Genomic DNA, 12,412 nt, shown 5'->3' with positions numbered 1-12,412 from the left:
AGTGGGGTCAGTGCCCGTGTGGTCGACACCCCAAGCGGTCTCCTGAGCCCCACTGGGAGCCACCCCGGAGCATAGGGCCCGGGCTGAGTGACCTGAGTCCCCCAGGAGTGACCGATCCGTAAGCACAGAACCAGGGCTGAGTGACCCCTGAGCGCAGGCTGGAGCCCTGGACACAGAACCAGGGCTGAGTGACCCCTGAGCGCAGGCTGGAGCCCTGGACACAGAACCAGGGCTGAGTGACCCCTGAGCGCAGGCTGGAGCCCTGGACACAGAACCAGGGCTGAGTGACCCCTGAGCGCAGGCTGGAGCCCTGGACACAGAACCAGGGCTGAGTGACCCCTGAGCGCAGGCTGGAGCCCTGGACACAGAACCAGGGCTGAGTGACCCCTGAGCGCAGGCTGGAGCCCTGGACACAGAGCCGGGCTGAGCGACCCCTGAGCACCCCGAGCTGCCCCCACAAATCCAAACCCGACCAGAAAGCATCCTCAGAACTTTATTGCCCGTGGTGGGGGCGTCGGGCCAGGGCCCCGGCGCCTCCCCGCATCCGCAGGTGCATGTCCACGGTGCAGCTGGGTGTGAGCTCGTACTCTCCCAGCTGCTCTCGGTCCTCCATGGGCATCCCCTGGAAGTTCAGGTAGAACTGGTCGACATGCACCTTCTCCTTCTCGGACACTTGCCGCTGGAGCTCGGCCACCGTGTCCGTCAGCAGCACGTCGTAGGCCTTGCTGACGCTCTGGTGGTTCTTCACCAGGATGGTCAGCGGGGAGTCGCAGAGCTCCACCACCAGCACCACGACGCCACCAGGCCACAGGCCCTGGCTGTCCAGGTCGGGCCTGTCCTGCAGCAGTCTGCCTTCGGGGTGGAGGAGCAGACGCTGCTGGAAGGCAGGCACGCCGCTCTGCCTGGCCACGAGCCGCTTCAGCTCCTTCAGGGTGTCGGGCAAGGGCACGACGAACTCCTTGCCCAGCCCCTTCACCGTCACCTTTTCCTGTGGGAGAATGGGATGGGGGCAACTTGGAGGCTCGCCTGGGGCCACGGCACCCAGACTGTGGGCCCAGGACACTGGGCCTTCTCTGCCTGCAGCCCTGGAGACAGGTTCCGCAATTTCTGCGCGACTGAGCATATGGCCTCCCTGTCGCCTTCATCTGCCAGATGCCCCTGGGGCCGGCCCCAAACCACCACCTGGACAATGGGCTGAAGTTGCCCCCAGCCCTGGAGACCCCCATCCCAGAGGTGGCCGGGAAGGTCTCTGAGCCTCTCCAGGCCCACTCACCATGGTTTAGTCTCTGGGTCTCTGGGATGCCCACACCGGCAGCCTTCAACCTCCAGCTCCTGGCCCCTCTGGTGCCAACCTGGCCCTTTTAAGGCCGGAGAGGGAGGGGGCCCAGCTGAGCCTTTCCAGCAGCCAATTGGACTTCAGTTTCCAGCTTCGGTTTCAGTTTCCTTTTCCCACAGCAAGCCCCTGGGCCAGAGGCAGAAACAAAACAGGAAGCTTGATGAAGTCCGGTCCAGAGATTCCTGGAGCTCCACCCCTGGGCGCTCCTCTGAGAACCCACAGGGCCCAGTTTCCAGTCTTTCACCGGCACCCAAAATCCAGCCTCACATGAACTTTTTTTTTGGGGGGGGGTCACACCCAGCGGCGATCAGGGGCTATTCCAGGCTCTCTCTGTGCTCAGTAATCGCTCCTGGCAGGCTCAGGGACCATATGGGATGCTGGGGTCTGAACCAGTCTGTCCTGGGTCAGTCATGTGTAAGGCAAACGTCCTACCATTGTGCTACCACTCCGGCCCCCCAGGGCTCCTTTTTAGAGAAAATAGATCATGTCTTTACTTAAGTCTGAACAAATACTGTCCTAAGTCAACGCTGACAAGTGTGGCTTGTTAGTATTTTTGTGTTGTTTGTGAGTGACCTGGGAAAGGTTTTTCAAGTTTACTCTTGCTGTAAACTGGTGAATGGAAAGTGGAAATCCCCATATCAAGAGCTGACTGAGGGCCAGAGAGATAGCACAGTGGTAGGGCATTTGCCTTGCACGCAGCCGACCCAGGATGGATGGTGGTTCCAATCCCGGCCTCCCATATGGTCTGAGCATAGAGCCAGGAGGAACCCCTGAGCACTGCCGGGTGTAGCCCCCAAACCAAAACCAAATAAATAAAAAAGAGCAGTATCTGGGACCCAGGGAATAGTTCTGTGCATGAAAGTGTAAGTTTGTGATGTGAGGCCACCAGTTTAAGACCCAGGTCACCCCCATGGGCTGTTCTTGGTCCATTGTCTGGGATCCCTGCCCTCTCAAGCACCCCCAGAGTGTGACCCCGACACACAGCGGGGAGTCTGAGCACCACAACTAGAAGTGTGTGCCCCCCACCCCAACAAACAATACCACCAGGATGTACTGAAGCACCACAACTGAGCCATGCACTCCCCAGTGGGCACTGAGGCCAAGTATGCACCCCCAGGTATCAAACAGGCTCTGCAGGGGAAGGAAAACCAGAACCCAAAGCAGCCGCAGGGTAGAGAAGGTAGAGAAGTCGGGAAGTAAGCCATTGCCAGAGAGAAAAGACAGTGCAGCTGCTGTGGATGACAGTCCATTCAACATCTCCAGAGTCAAACAGAATTTTCTTAGGACCCGAAAGCAAGTGCTTGAGGGGCCAGAGAGAGAGAGAGAGAGAGTACAATGGGTAGAGCTCTTGCCTTGCACACAGCTGACCTGGCTACGATCTCCAGCATCCAATAAGGTTCCACTCCCTGTTGGGAGTGATCCCTGAAGACAAATCCAGGAGTAACCCAGAAGCACTGCTGGCTGTGACCTCCCCCCAAACCAAAAATGTAGGGGGAAGTTACATAATTGAAAAACCCCAAGCCTTTATAGGTCAAGGAGTCTGGAGAGAAGGTACAGATAGTAAACCTGAAGGGCTCTTAACAGGTTATCAGAATGCCAAAGCTACGGAGGGAACGCCCTGGGGCAGGAGTCCTGGTCTCAGTTTCCTTTCTTCTCCCTTCCCAGGAGGAAGAAAACCCTCCTCCTTCCTCATTTCCTTAGGAGATTTTTTTTTTTTTTTTTTGGCTTTTGGGTCACACCCGGCAGCACTCAGGGGTTACTCCTGGCTCTACGCTCAGAAATCGCCCCTGGCAGGCACAGGGGACCATATGGGATGCCAGGATTTGAACCACTGTCCTTCTGCATGAAAGGCAAACGCCTTACCTCCATGCTATCTCGCTGGCCCCTCCTTAGGAGATTTAATCCCCTTAGGTTTAGTTAGTACCTCCTGAGAATCTGTTATCTCCCCTTCCTATGATAGATAATCACTGAGCAAGAAATATGGCGCTTGTCTTGCACACAGCCAACACAGGACTAATGGTGGTTCAAATCCTGGCACCCTATATGATCCCCTGAGCCAATCAGGAGCGATTTCTGAGTGCAGAGCCAGGAGTAACTTCTGAGCGCCGCCGATTGTGACCCAAAAAACAATAAAAAAGAAAAGAAATATTGGGGCTGGAGAGATAGCATGGAGGCAAGGCATTTTTGCCTTACATGCGGAAGGATGGTGGTCTGAATCGCGGCATCCCATATGGTCTCCCAAGCCTGCCAGGAGTGATCTCTGAGCATAGAGCCAGGAGGAACCCCTGAGTGCCGCCGAGTGTGACCCAAAAAGCAAAAAAAAGAAAAAAAAGAAAAGAAATATCCAATGGAAAGGACAGTTGGGACTCTCTGTCCAACAGGCAGTCAGTCTCCTGACCCCCAGGCTTTCTCTCAACTGTCTGTCTTGTTTTCTGAATCCTCACGGCTGAGCCTCTGCTCTAGGCCCATTCACTCGAGCTGGACTCAGACCCAAAACCGAAACCAAACAAAAACAACCAAGGGCTAGAAATAAACACTGGTTCCCAGCAGCATAGTTCACACCAGCCACAGAGAGGGCCCCGTGTCAGGACCAGACAGAAGTGGCAACACACACGGCCAAGCCTATGAGGGCGTCGCCAACTTCCACCCAGCCACGAACATGGGCAGTGAGATGAGCACAGAGAAACCAAGTGCAAAGAGATGACCAGCTAGGGAGGGGTTTGCTTTCGCTGTGAGCTTCCCCTCGGGATGAAGGAATGGTTGGCTCTAGCATAAAAGTGGGACATATATGGGACATATGCGGAATTATATACCGTAAGGCTGTTGAATTTATGTGGTAAATTCACTTTTTAAATCTGGAAAAATAAATAAATAAATACTCTTAGCATCGCTGGTAGCACTGTGTGTGAAAAATATTTTCAGGGGCCGGTGAGGTGGTGCTAGAGGTAAGGTGTCTGCCTTACAGGCACTAGCCAAGGAAGGACCGCAGTTGGATTCCCCGGCATCCCATATGGTCCCCCCAAGCCAGGGGCAATTTCTGAGCACTTAGCCGGAAGTAACCCCTGAGCATCAAACGGGTGTGGCCCCCCAAAAAAAAAAATTTTTCACACTGACTGTTCCAAACATATCTTGATCTAGGGGCTGGCTTAGGGGACAGGCAGTAATATTAGAGATCAAGCCCAGGCCTTTCACATGAAAAGCTGGTACTTGACCCTTTGAACTCTTTCCAGTCAGCAAGTTGTAGAATATTTATTTTGTTCCCAATTCTTTCTACTATAAATAGCAGTTTAACAGGGAATAAGTTAGCTAAATATTTCAGAAGAAATAGCATGAAGCAAAAAAATGTGATTAAGAATGAATTTAATGATATAATCATATAATAACAAATACTCTAATGACTTATTAATGTTATTATGAAATGACATTAAAGCAAATAAATTATTAAGTAGAAGAGTAAAAACAAATAAAGTCTTTAAATGTGAAGGTTGATATTCCCATCCTACCAAATATCTCACAGGCCCAAAGGTTGTTAACACACAGATATAGGAAGTTTATGTTTTGAACTCATATTGGTATAAATGTATTATGATTGTGAAACAAACACATTTATTAATTACTATTAATATTTTTTGGTTTGGGGTCACTCCTAGCTCAGGAGTTACTCCTGGCTCTGCACTCAGGTTCAGTTCTAGAAGGCTTGGGGGACCTAGGAGATGCCAGGAATCAAATCTGGGTTGGCTGTATGCAAAGCGATTGCCTTGCCCACTGTACTAACCCACAGTTTATTGAAACACACTTATTGAACGCAAACTTTTGTTGCAACAAAGAATGTAAGCCCCCACCACCATGTTATTCCATGGCTATGTCTGGAAATGTTTAAATGTCTTCTTCCAGTTTTTTTTTTTTTTTTTTTGGTTTTTGGGCCACACCCTGTGACGCTCAGGGGTTGCTCCTGGCTTCTTGGGGGACCATATGGGACGCCGGGGGATCGAACCGCGGCCCGTCCTAGGCTAGCGCAGGCAAGGCAGGCACCTTATCTCCAGCGCCACCGCCCGGCCCCCAGTTTTTTTTTTTTTTGGTTTTTGGGTCACACCCAGCGGTGCTCAGGGTTTACTCCTGGCTGTCTGCTCAGAAATAGCTCCTGGCAGGCACGGGGGACCATATGGGACACCGGGATTCGAACCAACCACCTTTGGTCCTGGATCGGCTGCTTGCAAGGCAAACAGCACTGTGCTATCTCTCCGGGCCCCAGTTTTTTTTTTTTTTTAAGATTTTTTTGGGGGCCACACCCGGCGGTGCTCAGGGGTTACTCCTGGCTGTCTGCTCAGAAATAGCTCCTGGCAGGCACTGGGGACCATATGGGACACCGGGTTTCGAACCAACCACTTAGTTCCTGGATCCGCTGCTTGCAAGGCAAACGCCGCTGTGCTATCTCTCCAGGCCCACCATCATATTTCTTAAACTCTGGTGAAAAAAAACCATTAAAAGTAAATGGGGGGGCCGGGCGGTGGCGCTGGAGGTAAGGTGCCTGCCTTGCCTGCGCTAGCCTAGGACGGACCGCGGTTCGATCCCCCGGTGTCCCATATGGTCTCCCAAGAAGCCAGGAGCAACTTCTGAGCGCATAGCCAGGAGTAACCCCTGAGCGTCACAGGGTGTGGCCCAAAAACCAAAAAAAAAAAAAAAAAAAAAAAAAAAAGTAAATGGGGCCAGGGCCAGAGAGATAGCACAGAGATAAGGCATTTGCCTTGCATGCAGAAGGTCAGCAGTTAGAATCCCAGCATTTCATATGGTTCCCAGAGCCTGCCAGGAGCGATTTCTGAGTGTAGAGCCAGGAGGAACCCCTGAGTGCTGCCGGGTGTGACCCGAGAACCAAAAAAAAAAAAAAAAATATATATATATATATATATATATATATATATATATATATATATATATATATATATATATATGGGGCTGGAGCAGTGGCACAAGGGGTAAGGTGTCTGCCTTGCCAGTGCTAGCCTAGGACAGGCCGAGGTTCGATCCCCCGGCATCCCATATGGTCCCCCGAGCCAGGAGCAACTTCTAAGCGCATAGCCAGGAGTAACCCTGAGCGATGCCAGGTGTGGCCCAAAAACCAAAAAACAGACAAAAAACATTTAAAGTGGGGCCGGGCGGTGGCGCTAGAGGTAAGGTGCCTGCCTTGCCTGCGCTAGCCTTGGACGGATCACGGTTGGATCCCCCGGCGTCCCATATGGTCCCATATGTTCCCCCAAGCCAGGAGCGACTTCTGAGCGCATAGCCAGGAGTAACCACTGAGCGTCACCTGGTGTGGCCCAAAAACCAAAAAAAAAAAAAAAAAAAAAAAAAAAAAAAATTTTAAGTATCTAGAGATTGTGTGATGTACTGAACACCTGCATGCAGGGAGGCCTGATTATGGGGGACCAAGGGTGCATCGAACCCCTCCACCCTCCTGGACCCCCTAGCACTGCCAGGAGCCACCAATGATCCCTCCGTGATTATGGGGGCTTCTGAGTGTCTAATGGCTCTGGCTACAGCCCGAAGTTCTTCCTCAGAATGGGGCTCTGGAGGGTTCCAGGCCGAGGCTGCCCAGGGGCTTCTGACAGGGCAGGACGGAGTCTGAGTCCACGGTGAGATCCAGGGTCTGAGTTCACAGCAGCAGCTGAGAAAGACTCTAGTGTGAGCCTGACCAGTGGGCAGGAAGCGAGTCCAGGAGACCGAGGTGGCTTCTGCGCTCCAGGGCTTCTGAGCTAATGGTCGATGACCATGGAATCATCCAGGCAAAGTTCACTGGACAAGGAGCCCCTCCTCCCTTATTCTCTGAAGAAGATTGTCTCTGTCTCTGCTGGGGACGGAAGCCGACTGGCAACATGACTCAGCTCTGCCTGGCTCCCTCCCTCACTGGCTGGGGCCCACGAATGCAAAGGAGAGGAGAGTGTGGTGGTCAGCAAGCCTAGGGCCAGGGCCCGGCCACACAGCAGCCCTGTCGGCTTCTCGCCATCAGACCCCTGGCCGGCCAGTCTGGCCCTTGCTGAGGGGGGCGTCGGAGTCTGCAGATGGAAAATGCTGGAAGGTCACCCTGAGATGAAGGAGGCTGCCTCTGCGTGGTGGTGCAGTGAACGGAGCAGAGCAGAGAGCACCTAGAAAGCTGGTCTAGGGGAAGGCCCTCCTGGGCTCCACCCCCAAGCACTACCCAGGGTCCCTGGGTTGGGAGAGATTCCTGAGAGCAGGGATCATCAGTCATCCCCGAGCGCTGCCAGGGGCAGGAGGAAAGAGCCTCTTAATCAAACCACAGGACCCAGTAGGTGGGAGGTTGGGGGAAGCCCATTGTCTGGGGGACCAGCCAGCTCTGCACACAGCCCCGGGGTCACCATGCTGGGCCCTGCAGTCTTGGGCCTCTTATGTTTTCCCCAAGTAGATGGTGGAAAGCGGAAGCCAGCCCTGGTTGGGACACTGAGAGGCCAGTGTGCCTTGTGGGGCCCTGGGGGGACACTGAGAACCCCAAGTGTCCTTGAAACTAAGGACACTTCCTACCCCCAGGCAGTGACAGGCACTGCCCAACAACACCGAGCTGGGGCCCCTCCTGAGGGAGGAAGGCAAGAAGCCTGGCTTCCCATAATTATGTCCCTGGGACTGGGAGGGGACAAGACTGGTGTGGGAGCAGGAGGGCCACCACCACCACCACCACCACCACCACCACCACCCACCATGGGGTTGCCCAGTCTGAAGCTGCAGAGGCCCCTGTTGGTGCAACTGAGTGACAGCAGTGAAGTGCCTGTAGGCAGGCAGGTCTTGACTCCTTCCCGATTTTCTCCTACCTGGCCTGTGTCTAGGAACCCCCAAAGCCTCTAAGCAAATGCTGGGCATGGGGTCAAAGTCAGGGTTCGCTTTCTTTTTTTTTCGTTTTTTTTTTTTGGGGGGGGCACACTCATTTGATGCTCAGGGATTACTCCTGGCTAAGCGCTCAGAAATTGCCCCTGGCTAGGGGGGACCATATGGGACTCCGGGGGATCGAACCACGGTCCTTCCTTGGCTAGCACTTGTAAGGCTGACACCTTACCTCTAATCTAGCACCACCTCGCCGGCCCCAAGGGTTCGCTCTCTACCCATGCCCACACTAAGCAGCCCACAGCAGAGGGCACTGAACTCACTCTGATGTGCTCTGAACAACATCCTGACACGGGGGTTCCTGCAGGGGTCAGCTGTGTCCAGTGCGCCCTGAGTCCTTCCTGGCCATGTCTGGGCAGTCCCCAAACATGGTTGGGGGAGCGGCTGAGAATGGGGCAGAGGCCAGTGCTGGGGTCAGCAGGAGGAGGGCCAGTGCCGGCTGCAGGTCCTGCTCAGGTGCTGAGCCTCATGTCACCTCTTTTTTTGTTTGTTTGTTTGTTTTTGGTTTTTGGGTCACACCCGGCAGTGCTCAGGGGTCACTCCTGGCTCTGAGCTCAGAAATCACTTCTGGCAGGCTCGGGGGACCATATGGGATGGCGGGATTCAAACCGATGACCTTCTGCATGAAAGGCAAACGCCCTACCTCCATGCTATCTCTCGGGCCCTCATGTCACCCCTTGAAACGTTGGCCAGAACGGTCACAGGGCAGAGAGCTTAAGCTCACAGGCAGGGCAGGCAGGTGGGACACTGTCCCCACATCACACCCGGGCACTGACCCAGCTTCCCTTACGTGAAAGCACCCTCATCTGGGTTCTTGCCCTGTCGCAGCTGCTTTTACCCACGCTGCCAACCCGGGACAAGAGGGGGAACCAGACTTGAAGGTGGGCCAGCAAAGGGCAGGCCTCTGATGTGCCAGGGGGGTGCTACGGGGCAGCACAGGAAGGCAGTGGGCACCATAGCAGAAGCTGGAGGCGGGCAGGTGTGCAGAGACAGAACTTGGTAGCTGAACTGGGTCCATTGAAATGTTATCAGAATTGCCAGATGGGAAAGACGAGACTCACGCCCACGGCCTCCATGCCTGGCTCAGAAGAGAGCTCCATTTTCTTTTTTTACTCCCTCTCTCCCTCCCTCCCTTCCTCCATCCTTCCCTTCTTTACTTTTCTTTCTTTCTTTTTTGTTTTGTTTTTCGGGTCACAGCTGGCAGCGTTCAGGAGTTACTCCTGGCTCTACACTCAGAAATGACTCCTGGTAGGCTCAGGGGACCATATGGGATGCCAGGAATAGAACTGGAGTCTGGGGCCAGAGAGATAGCATGGAGGTAAGGCATTTGCCTTTCATGCAGAAGGTCATTGGTTCTAATCCTGGCATCCCATATGGTTCCCTGAGCCTGCCAGGAGTGATTTCTGAGCATGGAGCCAGGAGTAACCCCTGAGCACTGCCGGGTGTGACCCAAAAACCAAAAACAAACAAACAAACAAACAAAAAACAAAAAAAAACTAGAGTCTGTCTGGAGTTGGCCGTGTGCAAGGCAAATGCCCTACCGCTGTGCTATCTTTCCAGCCTTCCTCCCTCCCTCCCTCCCTCCCTCCCTCCCTCCCTCCCTCCCTCCCTCCCTCCCTCCCTCCCTTCCTTCCTTCCTTCCTTCCTTCCTTCCTTCCTTCCTTCCTTCCTTCCTTCCTTTCCCTCCTTCCTTTCTTTCCCTCCTTCCTTTTCTTCCCCTTCCCTGCCTCCATTCCTTGTGTTCTTTCTCAATTTCTATTTAGGCACTATAAGTTATAACGCTTAATAAAGGTTCAGGCATCGAATGTTCCAGCACCACCTTCACTCCAGGGTGTCAGCGTCCCTCCACCAGTGTCTCAAGGTTCACCCTCAACCCCACGAACCCCTTGGCCAACTCAGTTGTGTAGGTGACTCTCAGGGCCTAATACCAGTGGTCATCTGTCACTCCCCCAGCGTGCTTTTGTATATTCTACGAGTGAGAGATCATCGTGCATCTGTTCACCTGACTTTACTCAGGATAATGCCCTCTAGTTGCAGCCATGTAGCAATGACCTGCATAATTTCTTCTTTTTCTTTTTCTTTTTTGCCACACCTTGCAGTGCTTAGCTGGATCTGTGCCCAGAGACGCTCAAGGGACACTCCCCAGCTTTCTTCTAATGAAAGATGCGGAGCTGAGCTCAGGTCAGCCTTGTGCAAGGCAAGCACCGTACCCACTGTTCTATCTCTCTGACCCTGTTTTCATCTTTTCTTACGGCAGAGTAGTAAGTATTACTTTGCACATACAGATTTCGGTTTCTTTATCCACTATGTCTGGTATTTGGGTTGTTTCCAGACCTCGACTATTGTGAACAATACAATAAATATAAGAATGCAAATATCTAGGGGCCAGAGCCATAGAGCAGCAGTAGGGCATTTGACTTGCACGTGGCTGACCCAGGATGGACCTGGGTTCTTTTTTTTTTTTTTGGGCCACACCCGGCAGTGCTCAGAGGTCACTCCTGGCTGTCTGCTCAGAAATAGCTCCTGGCAGGCACGGGGGACCATATGGGACACCGGGATTCGAACCAACCACCTTTGGTCCTGGATCGGCTGCTTGCATGGCAAACACCGCTGTACTATCTCTCCGGGCCCTGGACCTGGGTTCTATACCGGGCACCCACTACGGTCCCCTGAGCCTGCCAGGAGAGATTTCTGAGTGCATAGCCAGGAGTAATCTCTGCGCATCACCGGGTGTGGCCCCAAAACCAAAAACAAACAAGAAAAAGAATGCAAATATCTTCTAAATACCATTATTTGACTTTTTGAGGGTTTTTTTTTTTTTTTTTTTTGCACTATCTCTCCGGCCCTGTTGTTTGGTTTTGATGTTATCCAAAGTCTACAACCCTGCTTACCCACGTAGCTAGGTAAATGTTGGGCATGGGGTAAAAGTCGGGTAAAATTCTGGTGCTCTGGGCTAGTTATTGCCAGGATCCCTGGAAGGAGGCGTTGAACTTTGCCAGGCCAGATCATGATGGGCCTGGGAAGCAAAGGTGCTTCAGACAGGGACAGCAGACTGGATCTGGGGAGGGGCGCAGGGCAGGCCAGGTGTCCCCTGCACATGGCTGAACTATGGAGCTGCCAGAGAACCAAGAGCACATGTCCTGGCTCAGTCCAGTCTTGCAAAACTCTCTCAGGCCTTTCCCACAGCCTCAGTTACTGCAGCTGTCAGCTGTGTAGTCCTGTCCCTCCTCCATGCATATCTGCACCTCTGCCCCTTTATTCGGGGGAGGGGGTTATACCCAGCAGCGCTCAGGGGTTCCTCCTGGCTCTGTGCTCAGAAATTGCCCCTGGCAGGCTCAGGGGACCATATGGGATGCCGGGATTTGAACCGCCATTTGTCCTGTGTTGGTTGTGTGCAAGGAAAACGCCTTACTGCTGTGCTATCGCTCCAGCCCTGCACCTCTGCCCTTCTGCATGCATCCTTGCAGTCCTTCCCCTCCTTCATGCCCCAGACACCTTGTCCTGATGCTGGGACCCACTCTTTGCACTTTCTTCAAGACCCTCTGCAAAGAAGCTTTCTGACCCAGTCGAATGCCTTTCCATTTCTTTTTTTTTTTTTTTTTTTTTTTGGTTTTTGGGCCACACCCTGTGACGCTCAGGGGTTACTCCTGGCTATGCGCTCAGAAGTTGCTCCTGGCTTCTTGGGGGACCATATGGGACGTCGGGGGATCGAACCGCGGTCCGTCCTAGGCTAGCGCAGGCAAGGCAGGCACCTTACCTCCAGCGCCACCGCCCGGCCCCGCCTCTCCATTTCTTTCTGGAGCATTCTGTTGGGGTTCGGGAGGCACATTTGGCAATGCTCCGAGATCATCACTGGTAGTGCTCAGGGGACCATTTGGGATGCCAGGGATCAAACCTGGGTGGCTGCATGCATGGCAAGCTCCGTTTCCCACAATACTGTCTCTCCAGCCCCTGGAAACCATTCTGTGTGCACTCCCTGGCACCGGACTCAGAGCTGAGAAGGGACTGCCCCCTCCCCAGGATAAGCCGTGGCATGCTGCAGACCCCGAGACCCAAACAGCAATCCAGAGTGAAAGACACAGAGTGAAAGAACCAAGCATGGTTCTGCTGCTGGAGAGACAGTGCAGTGGGCAGGGCCTTGCCTGTGGCCCATCCTGGCTCGAGCTCAAGCTTCCCAGAGTCTCCTGA

General features: G+C 53.5%; 1 protein-coding gene across 1 annotated transcript; it reads right to left on the bottom strand.

The window, feature by feature from the left end:
• Window positions 1-477: 477 nt before the first annotated feature.
• Window positions 478-1,297, bottom strand: ISG15 (ISG15 ubiquitin like modifier). Its single transcript, XM_049774534.1, has 2 exons — window positions 1,274-1,297; window positions 478-988 (listed from the first exon to the last, which is right to left on the bottom strand). Exons 1-2 carry the CDS (start codon window positions 1,274-1,276, stop codon window positions 494-496), a joined length of 498 nt encoding a protein of 165 aa, XP_049630491.1. The 5' UTR covers window positions 1,277-1,297; the 3' UTR covers window positions 478-493.
• Window positions 1,298-12,412: the final 11,115 nt, after the last annotated feature.

The sequence above is a fragment of the Suncus etruscus genome, chromosome 6 (genome assembly GCF_024139225.1).
Source record: "Suncus etruscus isolate mSunEtr1 chromosome 6, mSunEtr1.pri.cur, whole genome shotgun sequence".
Taxonomy (NCBI): domain Eukaryota; kingdom Metazoa; phylum Chordata; class Mammalia; order Eulipotyphla; family Soricidae; genus Suncus; species Suncus etruscus.
This window is presented reverse-complemented; position numbering and strand designations above follow the sequence as displayed.